The sequence below is a fragment of the Carlito syrichta genome, unplaced genomic scaffold (genome assembly GCF_000164805.1).
Source record: "Carlito syrichta isolate Samal-C Ts95f unplaced genomic scaffold, Tarsius_syrichta-2.0.1 Scaffold307691, whole genome shotgun sequence".
NCBI classification, from domain to species: domain Eukaryota; kingdom Metazoa; phylum Chordata; class Mammalia; order Primates; family Tarsiidae; genus Carlito; species Carlito syrichta.
Window position 1 is genome coordinate 502658 of NW_007251787.1, and position 19979 is coordinate 522636.

Sequence of the window (19979 nt, forward strand, 5' to 3'; positions counted from 1 at the left end):
TGAGCAAAGGCCTACTTCGTGCTCAGTTTGTGCACTGAGTACCAGTACTGTGGGGTTGAGTATTGACCCCTTGTTGGCTTCTCCCTGCCCCTCCACCACCCCAAGCATGAGCACAACCATCTCCGCTTTCTCCTGTGTGTTGATGACGTGCACCCACAGACACACAGCCTGGAAACGAATGAGAAGCACTCACCGACTTCAGACTGGCTCCATCCTTGATGTCCACAGAAGACAGCAGGGTGAGGGCAGGGCTAGGGTAGGCACCCAAGGGAAGCCTCTGGGGGATGCGACAGCCTGACCCCCTCCTTCGTCCCCTTTCTCCCACTCTCATCTTTCTTGCCTCTTTCTACTAACCCCTCCGCCTTCCCCACTTTCTGCCAACTTTTCTCTACCTGTTGCAATTTTTCTGTTTTCTCTGCTTTACTCTCCACGTTTGAGCATTAGTGCTTCTCCTGTTTGAGAACAGAGTAATTTCGCAAATCTCCTGGAACACGTCTGTGAGAAACAGTAGAGAGGGAAAGAGCTCCATGGATCGCTGACTCTCCTCCTTCCCTCCCCTCCCTTCTCCTCCCCTCTCCGCCCCCCTCTCCTCTCCTCTCTCTCCAGCCTCTGTCTCTGTCTCCTCTCTCTGTCTCCTCCCTCCCTCCCTCCCTCTTTCTCCCTCTTTCTCCCTCCCTCCCCCTCCTTCCCAACCCTACTTCTCCAGCCCTCCTCGCCCCCTTCCAACCCCCCTTTCCCAACCCCCCTTTCCCTTTTCTTCTGATTAGGCAGTTCTTTCTCTAGTCGCGTCCCTTCTTCAAGGATCCCACTCCCTGGCCCCACTTCTCTTTCCACCCTGGACCCTCACCTCCACTCCCATCCAAGCGTGGCGCCCTCTCCCGGTCCCAGCACCCCCTTCACCCCTCCTCCTCTTCCTGCCCCTTCCCTTTCCTTCTGGTGAGGCAATTCTCTTTCCCGTCCCGTCCCTTCTTCGCGAACCCAGCTTCCTTGTCCCGCGTCTCTTTGGAGTCTTGACCCCCACCCCCACCCCCACCCCCACCCAAGCACGGTCTGGGTGCCAGCGCCCCGTTCGCCCGCCCCTCTCCCACCTGGCGCTCCCCAGCTGGGAGGACGGGCCGAAGGGCTCCGGGGCTCCCGGGACGAGGCGCGTAGCTGCTCCGGGCTCCGCTCTGCAGCTCGTGACCTCACTGGATCTTGCGCACGTGATTGGCTGCCTGGGGGCGCCGCGGCGGGAGACCCTGAAAAGACTTGCAGGGCGAGTTTCTTTGTCCCGCCGCTTCTTCGGGTTGGCTTGAGGAAACAGGTCTCCGACACCACAGGGCCGCTCGAAAGGGCGAGGGCGCTACCTTCTTGGAAGGAGGTTCTGTTTGTGGTGCCAGAGGAGGGAGCAGAGTCGGTGCTACGGAGGGACTGAGGGTGGAGAACGTGAGTGCCCCGAAGAAGGTATCCATCTGGGAAGGCCTGTGCCACTCTCCGCCCTAGCCGGGATCTCTTTCTTCAGTGGTGACGGTCTCACCTTGAATCGAATAGATCTCTGGATTTGAAATCATTCATTTGATTTCTCGTCTTTTTTCTTTTATTTGTATGACTTTGGGCAAGTCATTTCATGCTGTTTCCACTCTGCAAAATAGAAAAGATAAAGCACCTGTACTTCTTTTTCAGGTTTATTAAAAGGATTAAATGTGAAAACAATTGTAATTATTAACTATGTAGCGATTTTAGTGAATAATATGCAGAAGGAGTCCTGGATAAGGAATAAAACTCTTTGACTATCTTTCATTTTTCTGTAGTAACCTTCACCGAGTCACTTTTAATCTTTCTGGGCTTCATTGTCCTCTTCTATGAAATGGGAGAACTAGGCCGGGTGAACTCTAAGATGTCTTTGGCGCTAACGTTCTGTGATCGACTGATAGAAGTTAGCATCCTCCTTTAATTTACCCCCAAAGAGAAGTCACATTCTTTTTCAAGTTCTGGCTAATTCTCCCCTTTGTGAGAAACCTACCTTCTCTTAGGTATCCTGGTGAACCTACCTTCCATGGGAGCCCAGCCTCTCCCACACCCCCAACAGTGAAAGCAGAAATCCCAACTGTAGCAGTGTATATGTAGGGCTTATCCTTGATGGAGATTCTCTCCCCAGGCTACTGGCAGGAGCAGGATTTGGAGCTGGGAACTCTGGCTCCACTCGACGAGGCCATCAGCTCCACAGTCTGGAGCAGCCCTGACATGCTGGCCAGTCAAGGTGAGAATCCAGGCCCCTCATCTCAGTGTCCCTCAGTTCCTTCACTCATCCTCACGTCGTCTCCCGCTCATGTTGCCTTCGCCACATATTCTCACTCCCCTCATCACCACACAACTCTTCCTTCTTCCATTTGACATTTTAGTTCTTAGTCTGCACCACCAACTTCTCTTGCACCTGCTCCGTCTTCCCTCACTCCAATACAGAGACCTCTGAATACCTTAAACCTCTTTCCAAAAATAAAATTATTCTAGGAAAAATATATTAATCAGAATGAAGAGGCCCTGGAAGGACACGGTCAAGGTGGAATTCTTCAAAAGGAGCCAGAGACAAAGGGATGGCTCATCAAAAATTGGTGGAAACGTTTCCCCAACTGTTTATTGAGCGATTTTAAGAATATATCACTTCCAAATTTACTCAGCCAGCTTACTCCCTGGCACACTAATATCAAAACCATAGTTTTGATTATCAACTTAGATGATTACTTGAGAAGCAGTCTAGTGAAAAAGGCGCTGCATCAAGAGACAGAAGAAGAACAGAGTTCTAGTCCTAACTTGATTTAGTAGAATGCACTGAGACAATCATTGCATCTCCATTGCTTCATTTCCAACATCTGTAAAATGAAAGAATTGGATTCCATGATCCCTAAGATCTCCCTCAGTCCTAAATTTTATGATTCTAAACGTTGAAACTAACCACCAGGCTTTGAGTTCCAGTTTGGGAACAGTTAGCTCCAACAGTCCATGCTTGGTATCAACCCCAGCACACGTGCCTTATCGCCTCAGGGACTCTGCTCTGCAGGAGCAGCCATGGGATATTTCTTGCAAGTAGATTTCCAGTGACCAAGAAAGAAAGGACATAGCAGACAGTGCACGGCAGTTGCCAAAGGGAGCATAGAACTGTTTTCAAGTGCTCAACAGGGGAACGTAGGAAATAAGTTCCCTGGTTTCCTGTTTAGATATAAACAATGTTGGTGAAGTAATTTAGTGCCTTAGAACAGATTTTGTCGATGTTTTAGAATCAGAGCTGGAAGGTGTTTCTATTTTAGGTTTGTTCTGTGAAGATCAGTGCTACTGAGTCACAGAAAATCAGTTCTGAAGATGAGAGAATCAATACTGGAAATCAAAACCCATACTGTGGGACACATGGAACAATATTGGGAGGAGAAAGCAAATGTCAGTGTCTGAAGGGTCGCAGGTAGGCCTGACAAGAAGGCACATTTGAGATTAAAATGCCTCGTCCACAAGATGCCTTATTAGTTTTGTTTTGTTTAACTTGACTAAGGAGACAAGGATTAGAAAACATGTTTTCATCAACTGACAGGAAAACCTTAATCCTTCACTTCTTAAAATGACATCAGGATGGCGACTTGGGTTTGTGTGTTGGGAGGCGGGTAGTGCTATTACCAAAGGGAATATGTTAAAGGACTTGACAATTAAAGGCAAGCTATTGTTAGAAGCATTGAAAAGTATGTAAAAATGTTTCGATCTTTATGTTTTGTTTGTTTTCCAGTTTTATCAGCTACCTCTTGTGTAGATGAATGTACAACCCAGGGGCTGGTTTGGCCTTTTCCCCATTTTAGTTTTGGGATTATTAGTCACAACTGCTTCTCCTGTTCTTGTTCTTGGATGTAGGTGGTGGCAGGAAGGCAAAACATAGAATGACAAATATGCATGTGTGTTTTCAAAAGATAAAGGGTAGAACCATATGAAAAAAGACACATGTGGAGTGATATGTGCAGATTTGGGGTACTTTTATTCTTTCAAGTGTCTGTGGCTCTGTCCGTTCATTCAGCAACCATTCAACAAGTGACTATCTGTTTTTCTCTGTATTCAAAGCAAGAAAAAATAAGGTCTGTCTCCCCTCCCTCACCACCACCACCTCTATTCCTTCTCCATGAAACCTTGTGGACACAGAGACCTTGTGGACATCAGGGCCCTGGATGGTCTGAATTAGATAAGGTGGACTTTGGTCCTAAAATGGGTGGTGGGGCTAGGGATTCCTCAGGAAACTAAACCTGCTCTACTCCTGCAGACAGTCAGCCCTGGACATCTGATGAAACAGTGGTGGCTGGTGGCACCGTGGTGCTCAAGTGCCAAGTGAAAGATCATGAGGACTCATCCCTGCAGTGGTCTAACCCTGCCCAGCAGACTCTCTACTTTGGGGAGAAGAGAGGTAGTATCCCATGAGTTATCTTTCTTCTTGGGAATCATGGGCTGGAGAAGGGGACTGCAGAGCCAGAGGGACACTACCCTGTAGTCCAGAGTCTGAGAAACATGGAGGTATACTACTTAGGGATGCAACAAGCCATGGACTTCCTGGCTAGTTCCAGTATTACAAGCTAGGATTTAGGACATGCATAGTCTTGTAGGGTCCTGGAGTGATGTCACCACAAAGGAGCTCTGATAGGCAGCTGATGCCAGCATGGCCCCAGGTGTCTCACAAGGAAGCGCACAAGATCCAACCTCCTTTTCTGAGTATCTCTTAGGCTACTATGCCTAAAGACCCAGAAAGATGACCAGATGACCTAAAGGCTGTTCAAACTCAGGAGCAGTCGTTCTTCCCTCACTCCGCTGTACTAGATCCCTTTCCCCAAAAAGCTGGCCTGGGATTGGAAGATAAACATGGAAGGTGCCAGCAAAAACCTGGCTCCCACTTCTCCCAATCTCTCCAGCCCTTCGAGATAATCGGATTCAACTGGTTAGCTCCACTCCCCACGAGCTCAGCATCAGCATCAGCAATGTGGCCCTGGCAGACGAGGGCGAGTACACCTGCTCCATCTTCACTATGCCTGTGAGAACTGCCAAGTCCCTCGTCACTGTGCTCGGTGAGGCTTCCAAACCCCAGTGTCTCCACAGCATGCTTCTTGAAAACAAACCTCTCTAGGTGGGTCCCTGAAGCAGCCTGGAGCCAGGCAAGGCTCCAAGCACTTTGGAAAAGTTCCTTTGCAATGGGACAAAATGCAAAAAGAAATGGGTTCTAATCCTTTCTGCTCTGCTTACTGGTTGGTCTAGGACAAACATCCTACTGTCTTTGAGCCTGAATTTCCTACCTTATAACAGGGGTGATCATGTCCATTGTACCCACCTTCTGAGTTTACCTGAGGGAAGCATGAGGTGTGCATGCAATGTATAATTAAAATTTCCACGATAAGCACCCAGTTGCTTACACATCCTCATCTTCATCCTGTGTTTCAACTTTTCTCTTTGCTCCCCTGAGCCGCCCACTTGTGCTTTATCTGGTGACAGGTCATGTATCATATCTCAAGTATGGTGGATTTTCCCCCAACCATACCTTCTCCCAGAGCTCCTCAGGGAGGAGATCAAAGAGAAGGATGCTTTCTCTTGTCTTCTACTCATCATAAACCAAAGTGGAACCCAGGTATCCTAGAGAGGCCATCTTCACAGGGAAAGCCGACATGTGACCTCATGGTGCCTCTCCTTTCTACCCTGGCCATCCCCTATCAATGGCAGGAATTCCACAGAAGCCCGTTATCTCTGGCTACAAATCTTCATTACGGGAAAAGGATACAGCCACACTACACTGTCAGTCTTCTGGGAGCAAACCTGCAGCCCAGCTCACCTGGAGGAAGGGTGAACAAGAGCTTCATGGTGAGTACCTCCTGCCTCAGCAAGAGAGAAGCACATGTCTGTGTAAGGCATGGTATAGTAGGAGAAAAGGGGAATGACAGAAGTGTTGTGTACATTCATGTATGTATGTGTGTTGGGGCCTATATTCTCCCTGTGTGTATTTGTTTCATAATTTTCTAAGTTTGTCTGGGTTGACTCACCATCTGTATGTCTGCAGTGGGTCTCACACAATATCTATATGTTAGGACCCACTCTGTGTGCGTGTGTGTGTATGTGTGTGTGTGTACATGCCTGTGTCTGTGTGTGTGTGTGTTTACCTGTCTGTTTTTGTACTGTAGGAGAACCAACTGAAATACAGGAAGACCCCAATGGTAAAACCTTCACTGTGAGCAGCTCAGTGAGGTTCCAGGTTACCCGGGAGGATGACGGAGTGAACATCGTGTGCTCTGTGAACCACGAGTCTCTAAAGGGAGCTGACAGATCCACCTCTCAACGCATTGAAGTTTTATGTATGTTGTGAGCTTGAGGGTGAAGAAGGACGAAGTATGCAATGGGGAGTGGGGAACAGGAAATTGCAGGTGACCGTGCATGAAGCAACATGCACAGATAAGTGAACAGGCAAAAAGCGAGATGAAGAGTGGCAGGACTCTGCCAGGGACTGGTAAGCTCTCTTCGTGAAGGGCCCAAGAGTGAATATTTTAGGCTTTGAGAGTCATGTGATCTCTGTCTCAGCTACTTAACTCTGCTGTTGCTGCAGGAAGGCAGTCACAGACAATATGCAAACAAATGAATTGGACTGTGTTTCAATAAAACTCTATTTATAAAAACATGCCACGGGCAGGATTTGGCCCAGGTGCGACGTCTGCTAACCCCTGAACTAGGTCAGTGCAATGTAGCCAGACTATAAATTGTAGTGATAACTGCAGCAAAATAGGAGTTTCTGGACTTAGTTTCTAGTCTGAGCATCACTTACTGGCTGTGTGATGTTAAGCAAATTGCTTTACCTCACTGAGCTTGAGTTCTTATTTGGTAAGTGAGAGAGATGAATGTGAGGATCACTAAGGCTTCTTCTCAGTCTTACATTCTATGATTTTAAAAAAATATAGGTGATAGGAAAGCACAATCCCTCTGGAGTCATTATTCGAGATCTTTCCCTAGCTGAGTACTCCTCCATTTGCTGTTCAATCCATTGCTAGGCCATTCCTCCAGCTTTAGCACAAGGTAGGTCTGGGGTGACATCATTGCCCACTTAACAGACTCTCAGTTTGCAGGCAGACAACCTGGATTCCAGCAGCAGGACCACTGTAGTGTAGAACTGTAGTTAATAATAACTATAGTTATTAGTAACTGTATGACTTTGGTCAAAGCATTTAATCTCTCTATTTTTCCTGCTTACCTCACTAAGTTATCATGAGGATAAATTAAACAATATATGTGAAAGAACTAGACTGGGCACAGTGACTCAAGCCTGTAATCCCAGCACTTTGGGAGGCCAAGATGAGAGGATTGTCTGAGCCCATGGGTTTGAGAACTGCCTGGGCAACTTGGTGAGATCTCGTCTCTACAGTAAATCAAAAAATTAGCCAGGCATGGTAGCATGCACCTGTAGTTCTGGCTCCTTGGAGGGATGAGGCGGAAGAATCGCCAGAGCCCAGCAGGTTGACACTGGGGTGGCCATGAGTGTGCCACTGCACTCCAGCCTGGGTGATGGAGTGCGACTCCAACTCAAAAAAAAAAAAAAAAAAAACTCTGTCAACTTCAAAGCTCTGTGTTGTTATAAAGTGTTTCTCTAATTATTTGTTCTGAGCATGAGGCATCTGGCCTTGGGCTCCTCCCCTGAGCCTTGGTCCCTGGCCAGAGCTAAAGAGGGCCCCTCCCTGCCTGAGCCCTAGGGACTCCTGTTAGGTGCCAGACCATCTGGCAGTTACTCTCCAGGGACCCTTTTGGCCCAACTGTGATCAACAGTCAATCAACAAATACTGTACTCCAGGCACTGTGCTAGAGGTTTCTATGGCTGTGGAGCCCCTGAACATCCATTCTTTCACCTGGCCTGGTTCTCTTTTGTCCCATTTGATTTGCTCGAAACACGTTCATTAACTGGCTGTTAAGGAAGGCTCTATCCTTAGGGGCAGCTCAGCCTCTTTATCTGTGGTTCCCAACCAGCATCTGGTGGTATTGTTCCGAGTGGCCATCTGGCCCTAGCCTCCCAAGCAGCCCTTTGGCATCAATGGCAGATGCCATTCTTCCTTCACAGAGCCCTTCTGTATTGTGTCAGTGCCTTTTCTGCAGCCAAAATATGACCCCCATCTCTCGTTGTCTCAAAGCTCTCACTTCATGTTTGCACTGACCATTCACAGCAATGTTTTGTGCTCAAGCGTTACTTCCAGTCCCAAGCTCCTTTGCAGAGCAGAGAGGACTGAGAAGTTGTGAGTTCAATAAGTGACAAGTTCCATTTTATTTGTTCTGTCAAAAATATGTATTTGATCCCATCTTTGCGCTAGGCAGTCTGCTAGGCACAGGTGCACCTCTTATTTCCCATCTCAGCTTTCTGTGAAGACATTCCTTAGGGCCCCCCAAGGACAGACTTTCCGGAATCCTATCGCATGAGGTCGAAATACAAGTGGATCACACACATTCAATAGCAATAGCACTCTTTGCTCTCAGAGGGAAGAGGAAGAAAGATCCTTGTTGGCAGCTTCTTGGACCCCTGAGACATTTAGGAGTAGAAACGGTAGCGTGCAGCGGGGTGAGATCTCCTAAGCTGTAGGGGGAGTTTCTTGTTTAAACCATTTCCTTCTTCACAGACACACCGACTGCGATGATTAGGCCAGACCCTCCACATCCCCGAGAGGGCCAGAAGCTGTTGCTGCACTGTGAGGGGCGTGGCAATCCAGCGTAAGAAGACCCGTTTCTGGCTTCCAGGAGACCTCCGTGCTCTCAGATTGTTATTGTCATATAGCAGCCTCTTCCCGTCTCCCCTGCACTATCTGACCTGAGCCTCCCATTTCCCTGGCTCTGTCTATCCAGATTGTTTATTCTGCAAAGCAGCAGAAGTCGGGAGGGGCCAGTCCCTGAGGCTCCCGCAGGAGCCAAGTTACAGCGAAGCATGCATTAGGAAATCCCTGCATTCCCCCTAGAATGAACCCCACAAGCCTATCCGCCCCTCTGAGCAGCTCTGTGTCTCTGGCCCTGTAACTTCTTGAGCTTGTCCAGCAGTCCTGGACTCCCCTGCTCCTGGTTATCTCCCTATGCTCTCTTGAACACTTCTGACTTGTCTGCCTCAACAGCCCCCAGCAGTACCTATGGGAGAAGGAGGGCAGCGTGCCGCCCCTGAAGATGACCCAGGAGAGCGCTCTGATCTTCCCCTTCCTCAACAAGAGTGACAGTGGCACCTATGGCTGCACGGCCACCAGCAACATGGGCAGCCACAAGGCCTACTACACTCTCAATGTCAATGGTGAGTCCTCCTTGGTCTCGCTCTCCAGGATCGTCCTTTTCTGTTCATGCCACATCCTCTTCCTTCAATGTCCTGATAGCATCTGTATATGGCGATTGGGAGTGGAGAAGAGCAAAACCAGCTCGCTGCTGGAGGGCCTGGGGATGTAGGCCCTAGATCCACTCCAGAATGTGCAGTCATTAAAAGCCACCAGAAGGGTGGGCACTCATCTGCCTTTGTTTAGCAGTGATGGCCTGGGTGATGCCGTCCTCCGTGCCCTGCACTCACCTGATGATGAGGGTTATGATGCTGTATGTAGAGGCCCCAGGACCTCGCAAGTGCCGGCGTGGATGCATTTCCCTCTCTAACATGCTGTTCTCAGAGTTGCTCCTCCTGTGACTGGGTGTGGAATGCATGTGACCGCTGTCATTTTCTTTTCTGCAGACCTTGGACACTCTATCCTAGGTTCGGACAAAAGAGAGGGAGAAGCTTGCCCTATGTCGAGGGTTAGTCAGAATCTTTTCTCAGATGCCCTAGCTTCTAGAGGGACCTGGTGATGTTCCTTCTTGGAAGTTCTTCTCAGAGCTGTGCCAACAAAACCCAATTTAAGGAGAAGTGACAGTCTGGCACAGAGGCCTCTTTATGAAGAGTTGGCAGTGGATTTTTTGAAGATCCCAGTGGCTGTGGGCCCTGCCAGAAAGTCTTATAAATCTTTTCTCATAGAGGGGAAACACGGTGTCAGGGGAAAGTCAGAGGCTCCCTTACTTGAAACACCCATTAAAGCAGGTGGGGGGGTACAAGAACCAGGCCTGCCCAGGATAAAAGGCCTGAGTTCTTGGGACCAGAATGTCTGGATGGGTGATTCCCACTCCAGGGGCAGACCTCAGCATGTGGGAGCTGCCTCAGCACAGCAAAGCTATTGTAAGATGCCAAGAGCAAGGACAATGCACTGAGGTCCAGACTCTGCCCCCAGATCTTTCTAGACCGACCCTGACGGTGTTTGGCAGAGAGCGAAAGTTCTTGTGCCCTTGTGGCTTGGATCTTGCTGATCTCTCCTCTGCCCTGTGCTGAAAAGTCAAGCCTAGGAGTCCTGTTGGACCATATCTGCTTCCAGTGCTGACGCCTGGTGGTGGAAGGAGCAAATGCATCTTCTTCCCGGAAGAGGCTGGGTGGGCTTGCTGGAAATGAAATTAAATGTAGTCCAACCTAGACACAGGGACCTCTAACTAATGACCCAGAGGTCATTTTGGTCGTGTTAACCTGTGTTCTCCTAAGCAGCGTCCATTCCACAATCTGTGCAATAATTATCTAGGACTGATTTTTAATGTGGACTAGGTCTCGCATACTCCCTGGGAGTGGGGCTGTGGGTACACTCACTTGGCTTCCTCCAAGCTGTCCCGTCATATCCATCCCACTCAGACTGTAGAGTCCCTGGGCCCATCCTCTCCCTCCCTCCCAAGCGGAGCATAAAAAGCAAGAGCACAAATGTTTTCTTTTCAAATAAGGCGAAGACAGGCAAGGAACTAAAAAGCTGGCCCAGTCAAGCCTGAGAAGACATAAGGTAGGAAAGACAAAATATATAAGAAGTCAATGAGGCATCAAGACTCAAGCTGAGTCTATGGAAAAACAGTAACTCTCCCACGGGTGTTAGAGTTATACCTACGGCTAATGTAATGTTGGATACATCAGAGCCGTGTCCTGGGCCTGTGTACTTGTCCTCAGATATTTGGGACTCTGAACATGGCTGGTGCTATTCTTGCCACACTGGGCCCAGTCTGTGCTGTGGAAAGTAAGGCTGTGTACATATTGCTGTGGAGGACAGATTCTGATTGTCCAGGGGTAGAGGCAGCCACTATCACGAGAGAAAGCAACTTGGTCCTTCTCACAACCTTTGGATGGTAGCAAAGTTAAGATAGAGTCCCAGACCTCCTTGTTGAGACTGGTTGCAGGATCGGAGTTTTACTGAAACACTGACCTCCCCTGTCATGAAGGAACAATGTTCTTATACAGGGGTCATTGTCTACCATCTTTTGTAAGGTGTTTAATTCTTGGCTCCATCAGCTTTTCATTTTTTTGTTTTTTTTTTTTTTGAGTTGGAGTCTCACTCTGTCGCCCAGACTGGAGTGCAGTGGCCGCTCCCGGCCACCACAGCCTCGACCTGCTGGGCTCTGGCCATCCTTCCGCCTCAGCCTTCCGAGTAACCAGAATTACAGGCATGCGCTACCACGCCCGGCTGATTTTTTGATTTATTGTAAAGATGAGGTCTCGCTGCCCAGGCGGGTCTCGAACCCGCGGGCTCAGTCAATCCACTCACCTCAGCCTCCCGAAGACGTGGGATTACAGGCTGAGCCACCAAGCCTGGCTTCATCAGCTTTTCACTGCTTCTTGTCTATCTGATCTCAGGGCAGTGGGTGAATAGGCAGAGAGGGTCTCTAGGGCTAAAGTAGCCAGCTAAGAAGATCAAGCAGACAGGAGGGTACGGGGGCATGGGGCATAAGAAACTTCTGACAACCCAGAAGGTAAGAAGAAAGAGAGGAAGGTAGGAGGAAAGGAAGGAAAGAAGAGATGGAGGGAGGAAGGGAGGGAGAAGAGGTGGAATGGAGGGAAGGAAGAAGGTTGGGAGGGAGAAAGGAGATAGGAATTAAAGCAATGACCTTTGACCAAGGTCCAGCTTCAGTGCCAAGAACTCAACTTAGATGGTTGGGTGTGAGCAGATTTATTTATTTATTCATGGATCCATCAATTTTTCTTAATAAATACTATGTTCTAGGCATAGTAAGAAGCCAAAGTACAAAATAAGGCACGTTCCCTCTGCTGAATGGTGCGGCTCCCTTCCCCTGACACTAGTGCCTGTTTTCTGCAGTGTAAGACTCCCCATGGTCAGGCTAGGCTGCTGTAAGGGGACCTCCCCAGATCTGACTGTATGCACTGTCCCTCCCTCCAGACCCCAGCCCGGTGCCCTCCTCCTCCAGTACCTACCACGCCATCATCGGCGGGATCGTGGCTTTCATCGTCTTCCTGCTGCTGATCCTGCTTATCTTCCTGGGTCACTACTTGATCCGACACAAAGGTCAGGGGCCCTAGGGAAGCACCAGCGGCACTGGGGAGGGGCAGCGAGGTCAATCCCGGGCTAGTGGGAGGAGAAGGCTGCGGGAGGGGACTTCAGAGACTCCGCCAGGCCTTTGGAGTGTTTGAGAAAGAAAAAGTGCAGCCAACCCCATCCTTGCCAGCCCTGTGATAACAGCACCACCAACCCGGCAGTCAAGCCTGATCACTTGGGGATCGTCCAAGTGAAATCAAACCTTCTCATTCAGGCAATGACTGCTCCCAGGCTGCTCTACCTCCAAGCCTCCCGCTGCAAGATAGCGGGAGAGTTCCTGAAACTGTCTCCCTCCTCTTTCTTCCTTTCTATCTGCATCACCTGGTTTTCCTTCTCCTTAGATCTCCTTGCTCCTTGTCCAGCACCATGGCTGCTTTTTTCTTTTCTTTTCTCTCCCTACCATTTTTTTTAGCCTCCCTCCTATGTTCATGGTCTCTCTTACACTCCTTCCTCTCAGGCTTCTGCTCTGCTATGGCTTCTTTTTTTTTTTTTTTTTTTTGTGAGTTCGATTCTCATTCTGTCACTTAAGCTGGAGTGCAGTGGCTCACGGCTACCCCAGTGTCGATCCGCTGGGTCCCTGCGATCCTTCCGCCTCAGTCTTCCAAGTAGCTGAAACTATATGCATGTGCCACCACGCCCGACTAATTTTTTGATTTATTGTAGAGATGAGGTCTCATCGAGTTGCCCAGGCTGGTCTCTAACCCATGTGCTCAGGCAATTCCCAAAGTGTTGGGATTACAGGCTTGAGCCACCGCCCAAGCCTCTGCTGTGACTTCTAGCCAGCAGCCTCACTCCACAGGCTGGTCATACGTGAGCCAGGTCTCCACTGCAAAGTTCACTAAGCTGACGTAGCAGTTTCCCATCCCCAACCTGGGTGTACGCACACGTTAACACACACACACACACACACACACACACACACACACACACACGCCTCTTTTTGTTTGCCTGTAATATAGATGAGCTTCTACTTAGGGGATGGATTCATTATTTATGGCGGGTGTGGTCAGGTGAGGGAGATTGGCAGCAAAATGCAAATTAAAGAAAGTGGGGAGGAAGAGAACGCCAGGCAAGAGGAAAACGTGTGAGCATGAGCATCGTGTGAGTGGGTGGAAGGGGAGGTGGGCCGGGTGGACCTCAGAGGTCTGGAAGCCGCTCCTGAGAGGAGGAGCCTCTGTCTCTACACAGGAACCTACCTGACACATGAGGCCAAGGGCTCCGACGACGCCCCAGACGCGGACACGGCCATCATCAACGCAGAAGGCGGGCAGTCGGGCGGGGATGACAAGAAGGAATATTTCATCTAGGGGCGCCCGCCCACCTCCTGCGCCCCCCAGGGGCCCCGTGGGGACTGCTGGGGCCGTCACCAACCCGGACTTGTATAGAGCGACCCCAGGGCCGCCCCTCCCGCTTGCTCCCCAGCCCACCCACCCCCCTGTACAGAATGTCTGCTTTGGGTGCGGTTTTGTACTCGGTTTGGAATGGGGCGGGAGGAGGGCGGGGGGGAGGGGAGGGTTGCCCTCAGCCCTTTCCGTGGCTTCTCTGCGTTTGGGTTATTATTATTTTTGTAACAATCCCAAATCAAATCTGTCTCCAGGCTGGAGAGGCGGGGGGCCTAGGGTGAGAAAAGCAAAAAACAAAAACAAACAAAAAAACTGGAGTGTTAGGAGGAGAGTGAAGGTGGAGGGGTGAGAAGCAGTGCTGGTTTGGAGGTTGGGGCTCTCCCAGCCCTCCCTCTGCAACAGAGCAGCTTCCCAGACTTCTCCGGGACCCCAGGAACGAGAGGGTGGTGAGCAAGAGGTGGGGGTGGCTTTTCCTCTGCTCACCACATACCCAGAGCTATGAACAGGAAGCAGGTGCCACCCAGACAGCCCTCTTCCATGGCAAAGAAAAAGGGATGAATGAGGGAGTCCCCGAGGAGACGTGACCTGCAGAAGACATGCAGCCACGCCGGGACCCAGGGCTTCAACCTGGGGAGGACGCAGGTCCCTGCAAGGAAGGGCAGATTGGGGGAGGCAGGATGGCAGAGGTGGACTATCCGCCCCCCATTACCCCCCAAATGAGTGAAGCCAGGCCCTTTCCACAGGAGCTGCCCTTGGGGGATAGCAGAGCACGGCCGCTCGCCCTTGCTCCAGCAGCCGTGGGAGAGGCACTGCTCTGGGGCCTGACCTGCTTCTGCTGCCCCTGCTGCCGGCCCCGGACTTCTACCCAAGACCCTGGACTGTTGCACGGCAACCACCCCTCCCATGGCATTGCTCAGCAACTACTCCTCCCACCTTGGCTGCCCCATGCCCCCTTGCCGGTCCGGATGCCGCCGCCAGCTCTCAGTCCTTCCCTCCCAGCAGCCAGGCAGACATAACAACGAAAATACTAAAAGGAGCTTCACTGCACTGAGCTGTTTCCTGCCCAAACGAAGGGAATCATGTGAACTCTGTGTGCGTGTGCGTGCATATGTGTGTGCTTGTGCGTGTGTGCATGGGCGTGTATGGGTGTGAGAATGAGAGCAGAGAGAGAGGTTGAGGAGGGCCAGGGGCCGGGGTCCTGGGCAGGTGGACCAGGTTGTGGGATGCGTGAATGAGACTTTGGGAGGGGACCTAGCTGGGACCTGTTCCTCATCCTGGCATTGTCTATACCACCCCCAAAGCCCATCAGTCTTGGAGAAAGGAGTCCCAGGGTGTGTGTTTGCCCAGCTGTTCACCCCATCTCTCCCTGGGACACAGCAGTCAGCCCCTCCCTGGACTTCCCTCCTCCAAGCCACCGAGTCAGTGCCACAGCCTTTGCTATGCACCCCTCAGGCCTCTCCCTGGCGCTGACCCTGGAGTGACCTGCCACCGCTTCTCTCTCCCATAGTCTGTACCCATGAGTTGAGGGCTGAGTCCCCACCCCTGCTTTTGTTTCCTGTCTTCCTTCTCGTGGCCCCTAGCTGGTTTCCGTGGAGATGAGGTTACTGGCCCTCCCTGTCCTGGCCAGACTGCCTCGTCTCAGACCCGGGGTGCCCTTGGCATCACTTTCACTCTCCGCCAGCTTGTCCTCCCCGCTCTGACGATGGGCGTCCAAAAAACGGGGCAGCCGCCCTCCGGCAGGTCTGCCCACCCCCCTCAGTTCAGGTAATATTTGTTGTGAATCTCCCAGCGCTGGTTAGGGCCCTCGGCACCACAGGCAGCCCCTCACCTGAGCCAGGGACCCCTCCTCTTAGAGCAGCAGCAAGGGAACCCCGGGGCCCCAGGCCTGTCGGTCTCCTTGTCTCCCAGCACCCGCTTTTGGGAAAATGACTTTTCCTCTTTGAGCTGAACCACTCTGTCCATATTACACAGAAGCCATATTTGTACGGGGGGGCGGGAGGGAGAGGGGCCGTTGTGCTGTGTGTGTCTGTCCGGGATGGGGGGTGGGGACGGGAATAGGGAGGGGATCGTGTATCTTTATAATCTTTCTAACTCTCCTGTGCTAATCTCAGAGGGGCCACCCTCAATATATCTGGATTATCCGTGTGTCGTTCGGCTGCCTCCTTTCTGCTGCTCTCACTGCTACCAGGATGCACGGGGGCTGTTCTGGTGTCCCTTGCACCTTGCACCTGGCGCCTCAAGGGGGCGTGTGTCTCCTTCCAGGCCACTCTCCCGAGACACCTCTGTGTGGAAACTACATGACTCTCCCACGGAGAAAAGTGTGTCCATCCCCTCTTGCTGGGCCCTGACTTTCCAGAGAGTGTTTGGGGTGGGGCTTCTGGCTGCTCCCCCAGCCCTCTTGCCAGACACAGTTCTGGAGAACAGTGAGAAAAATGTCAACCCCACCCAGGAGAGCTTCACCAGATGCCAAACTCACTTTCTAGCCCTCCTCCTGTTGAGCCCAAAGCTTAAGTTAGAGTCCTGGGAGCAAAGGGGGAAATCTCTAAATGGGATCCATCCCTTCATCCTGGCGTCCAAGGTGCTTAATGAGACAGAAGGTCCTTGACAGAACTGGGACTAAAATATTCCATGCTTTATTGGACTAATGACACCATGTCCCTCACCAACCCTCTCATTGTTGTGACTTGGGCACTCCATGGTTCATCCTTCCAAAAGTCTAGGCTATGTCTCCCCAGCTTAAGAAAAATGCAGAGAGGGGTGATGAAACAGCAGAGATTCTGGGAAAGCAGTTACAGGGGGTGGGAGGAAGGGGCCACCAAGGAGGACAGCCATGGGCTTAGGAGAATCTGCCTGCAGGGTAGATAGGCTTCCTCCCTGCCGGCCTTCTCTGCCCCCTAAGAAATTTTGCATAGTACTAAGATGCCTGGCCAATGAAGCCATTTCAGAGACTTTATGTTCCCCAACAGATGTATGAATAGAGATTACCCCATGGGTAACAGTCTCTTTTAAAAATGTGCTGTCCCCTTGCCCCTCAGAGCCTACTTAAACTTGTCAGACCATGTGTTCTGCTTCATGTGCAGGATGCATTCACTGCTGCCCATAGGTGGCCAGGCAAATGCCCAGTCATTCACTTAAGTTGCTGCATTATGCAACCTAGACAGTCACCCAGTACCCCTCCTCTCACACTGAAACACCAGACCTAGAGAAAGTGACACACACACATACCCAGACACCTGCCTAGCTCCTGACACACAGATATGTGCACACTGATACACAGCACACACATACATACACACACACACACACACACACACACACACACACACATATCAATAGGTATGTTCTTATGTCCCGCCTGGTACGAAAAGCCCATGCACACCCCCAGGTTGGGCGGATCTGACCACAGGCACCGCCAACACCCCTTCTCACACACACATGACTTTTGAACTGCCTTTCTTGGATCAAGTTCAAGGCAATGGAGGAGCATTGAGAATCATCTGCCCTTCCCCTCCGACTTCCCAGCACCTCTCTTATGTCTGCCCCACAAGTCACCCCTGCTCCCTCTTCCTTCCTTGTGCTTGAAGACTCTCTACTTGCTGGAAAGGCCCCTGACTTCTCTGCCTCCCTTTCCACTTTGGGAAAATACCCACTTTCTGGTCCTCCACCTTTTTCCTTTCCTGGTCAGTCAAATCCAACCTCAAAACAGGAAGCCCCAGGGCTGGTGCCCCACGTAGGCCTGAGGCTAGGGCAGGCAGTGGGCGTGGGGTGAGGCTTCCTGATGCCCCCTTGGCCCTGCCCGGGATCTGATGGTCCTCATTAGCCCTCGACTCTTATCTCAGAAGCACAGGCACTGACAGAGCCGTCCCAGCCCTTCTCTCTGCCGGCCAGGAGCCCAGCAGCACCATGGGGAACTGTCTGCACCGGGTGAGTGTGGGGCTGAGTCCCCGGTCCCCTGGCCCTGGGCCCCCACTCCCCTGTCTGTCCACTCCTTAGGCCTTTGCATTGCTTCCCTTTTCTCATCTCCTACCCCTTTCCTCCTTGTTCTCCCTTTAATGTTTTGTTCTTTCTCTCCTCCTTAGGCCTCCCTTCTGGTTGGTCTTTCAGTCAGGCCAGTCCCTGGTTACCCTCCCCTCTGACCTTCCCCTGCTCCTCCAGCCCCAGCTGTCAGCCCTTCCTTGGTTTTTCCACACCTCTTTGTTCCCACACAGCCTCTCCAGTCTCCCTCTTTGTTCCCCTTCTGCTGTCCCCACTGCATCCAACTCCCGCAGCAACCTTGTCCTCCTGACCCCAGCTTCCCAGCTGTCCTCCCTTCTCACCTTCCCTCAGTGCAGGGAGACTCTCCAGTGGGGTAAGGAGATGTTCTGACCGCACCCTTGGGTATGCCCTCCAGGTGGAACCCTCCCGCTCCATTCAAAACCACTCAAGTCAGCTGGTCTTGGAGGACTACTTTTGGAATTACTCCAATACTGAGGATGACTTCTATGCAACTCTTGACTATGACACCAGCGTGAAAGCAGCTGCCCCTTGCCACTCCTGTAGCCTGCTCGACAGCTCCTCGCTGCCCTTCTTCCTCCTTGCCAGTGTCCTGGGCATCCTGGCAAGTGGCGCTGTCCTCTTTGCTCTCCTCAGGCCTCTCTTCCACTGGCAGCTGTGCCCTGGCCGGCCTGTCCTGGCACAGCTGGTTGTGGGCAGTGCCCTCTTCAGCATCGTGGTACCCATCCTAGCTCCAGGGCTGGGTAGCACCCCCAGCTCCGTCCTGTGCAACCTGGGCTACTGTGTGTGGTACGGCTCAGCCTTCGCCCAGGCCCTGCTGATAGCGGGCCGCGCCTGCCTGGGACCCAAGCTGGCTGCAGGCCAGAACCCAAGTCTTACTCTGGGGCTCACAGTGGGACTCTGGGGGGTGGCTACCCTCCTGGCATTGCCGGTCACCCTGGCCAGCGGCACTTCTGGTGGACTCTGCACCCCCATGTACAACAGGGACCAGCAGGCTTTGCAGTTCACACATGCTGCAGCCTGTCTTGCCATCTTTGTCTTGTTGCCACTAGGTTTGCTGGGAGCCAAGGGGCTGAAGAAGACACTGGGGAGGGGGCCAGGCCCCTGGGTGGATATCCTGTGCTCCTGGTTCATTTTCTGGTGGCCTCATGGAGTGCTTCTGGGACTGGACTCCCTAGTGAGGTTCAAGCTCCTGCTGCTGTCAACATGCCTGGCCCAGCAGGCTCTGGATCTGCTCCTGCAGCTGGCAGAGGCCCTGGCAATACTGCACTGTGTGGCTTCACCCCTGTTCCTGGCCCTGTTCTGCCACCAGGCCACCCGTACTTCCTTGCCCTCCTTGCCCCTCCCTGCAAGATAGTCCTCTCATCTGGACACCCTTGGAGGCAAATCCTAGTTCTCGTCCCACCTGTCAACCTGAATTAAAGTCTACATTGCTTTTATGAAGCGGGTGGTTTCTTATTTTGTCTGGGGATGAAAAGGAGAGAGAGGTTTTATGCCAGACTTTTCTGCCAGCATCTGTTTCTATAGCCAGTCTGGGACAAAGTGAGTGACGTATAAATATCCTCAGGGCAGGCAGATGTTCTCTTGAGGTGCAGGGCTACTGCCAGCTCAAGGCAGAAGAGAAGAGGAACCAGAGCATGAGGGGAGCAGCTAAACCCACAAAATTAGAAGAGATGGCTTAGCAGGCAAAGGAAGAAGAGAAGCCGTTGCAGAGAGTGAGGGGAACAAGACCCAACACCGAGAGAGAAAAATCGAGAAGCCCAGAGCAAGACTATCTCCTTCGTCTGACCTGCCCAGCCTTCCCTCTGTCCTTGGTCTCCTCTCTGGCTTTGTTTAGAGATCAGGGCGGTGGTAGGGAAGATAGGAGGCGTGTCCTGGGGGGTGTTACTTAGCCCAGGAAACATACCAAGATCATTTTAAAAGCTGCTTTCTAGGAGTCATGATCCTGATTCCTGTGTGTACGTGTGTGTGTGTGTGTGTGTGTGTGTGTGTGTGTGTGTGTTGGTCTCTCATGTTTTTGGAGCCACATTTATATTAGATGTCTGCATATAATAACTTATATCTACCCCCGTGCTCTCGTCTCCTTCAGTGCCTGAACCACACACACCTGTGTGTGCACCGACCTCCCTCAGGGGCCCACCCTCAAATCAGCACGGCACTCATCGCTGTTTTCAGGATATAGATTCAGGATTTATGACTCATTCCTTACCCAAATGACTTTTCTTTACCCTGGTTTTGATGCCTAGTCTTTTTTGTGTAGGATGTGTAGAGGGAAGAAAAG

General features: G+C 51.5%; 2 protein-coding genes across 4 annotated transcripts in view; both read left to right on the top strand.

Annotated features, from left to right (window-relative positions):
• The window catches only part of CADM3 (cell adhesion molecule 3), a 32147-nt gene extending 16296 nt beyond the window's left edge, over positions 1–15851 (top strand). Inside the window, exons 2-10 of one of the 3 annotated variants that reach the window (XM_008064552.2) lie at positions 2138–2239; positions 4271–4411; positions 4911–5063; positions 5710–5847; positions 6165–6335; positions 8631–8721; positions 9114–9283; positions 12207–12332; positions 13551–15851. In XM_008064552.2, coding sequence (XP_008062743.1) covers positions 2138–2239; positions 4271–4411; positions 4911–5063; positions 5710–5847; positions 6165–6335; positions 8631–8721; positions 9114–9283; positions 12207–12332; positions 13551–13669 — 1211 coding nt within the window. In that variant the 3' untranslated portion in view covers positions 13670–15851. The remainder of the gene's footprint in view (positions 1–2137; positions 2240–4270; positions 4412–4910; positions 5064–5709; positions 5848–6164; positions 6336–8630; positions 8722–9113; positions 9284–12206; positions 12333–13550) is intronic. The other 2 variants (XM_008064551.2, XM_021715794.1) reach the window with 2 other exon arrangements.
• Positions 15852–17022: 1171 nt separating this feature from the next.
• On the top strand, positions 17023–19141 carry ACKR1 (atypical chemokine receptor 1 (Duffy blood group)). The gene is made up of 2 exons (XM_008064550.1): positions 17023–17629; positions 18096–19141. Exons 1-2 carry the CDS (start codon positions 17609–17611, stop codon positions 19053–19055), a joined length of 981 nt encoding a protein of 326 aa, XP_008062741.1. The 5' UTR covers positions 17023–17608; the 3' UTR covers positions 19056–19141.
• Positions 19142–19979: the final 838 nt, after the last annotated feature.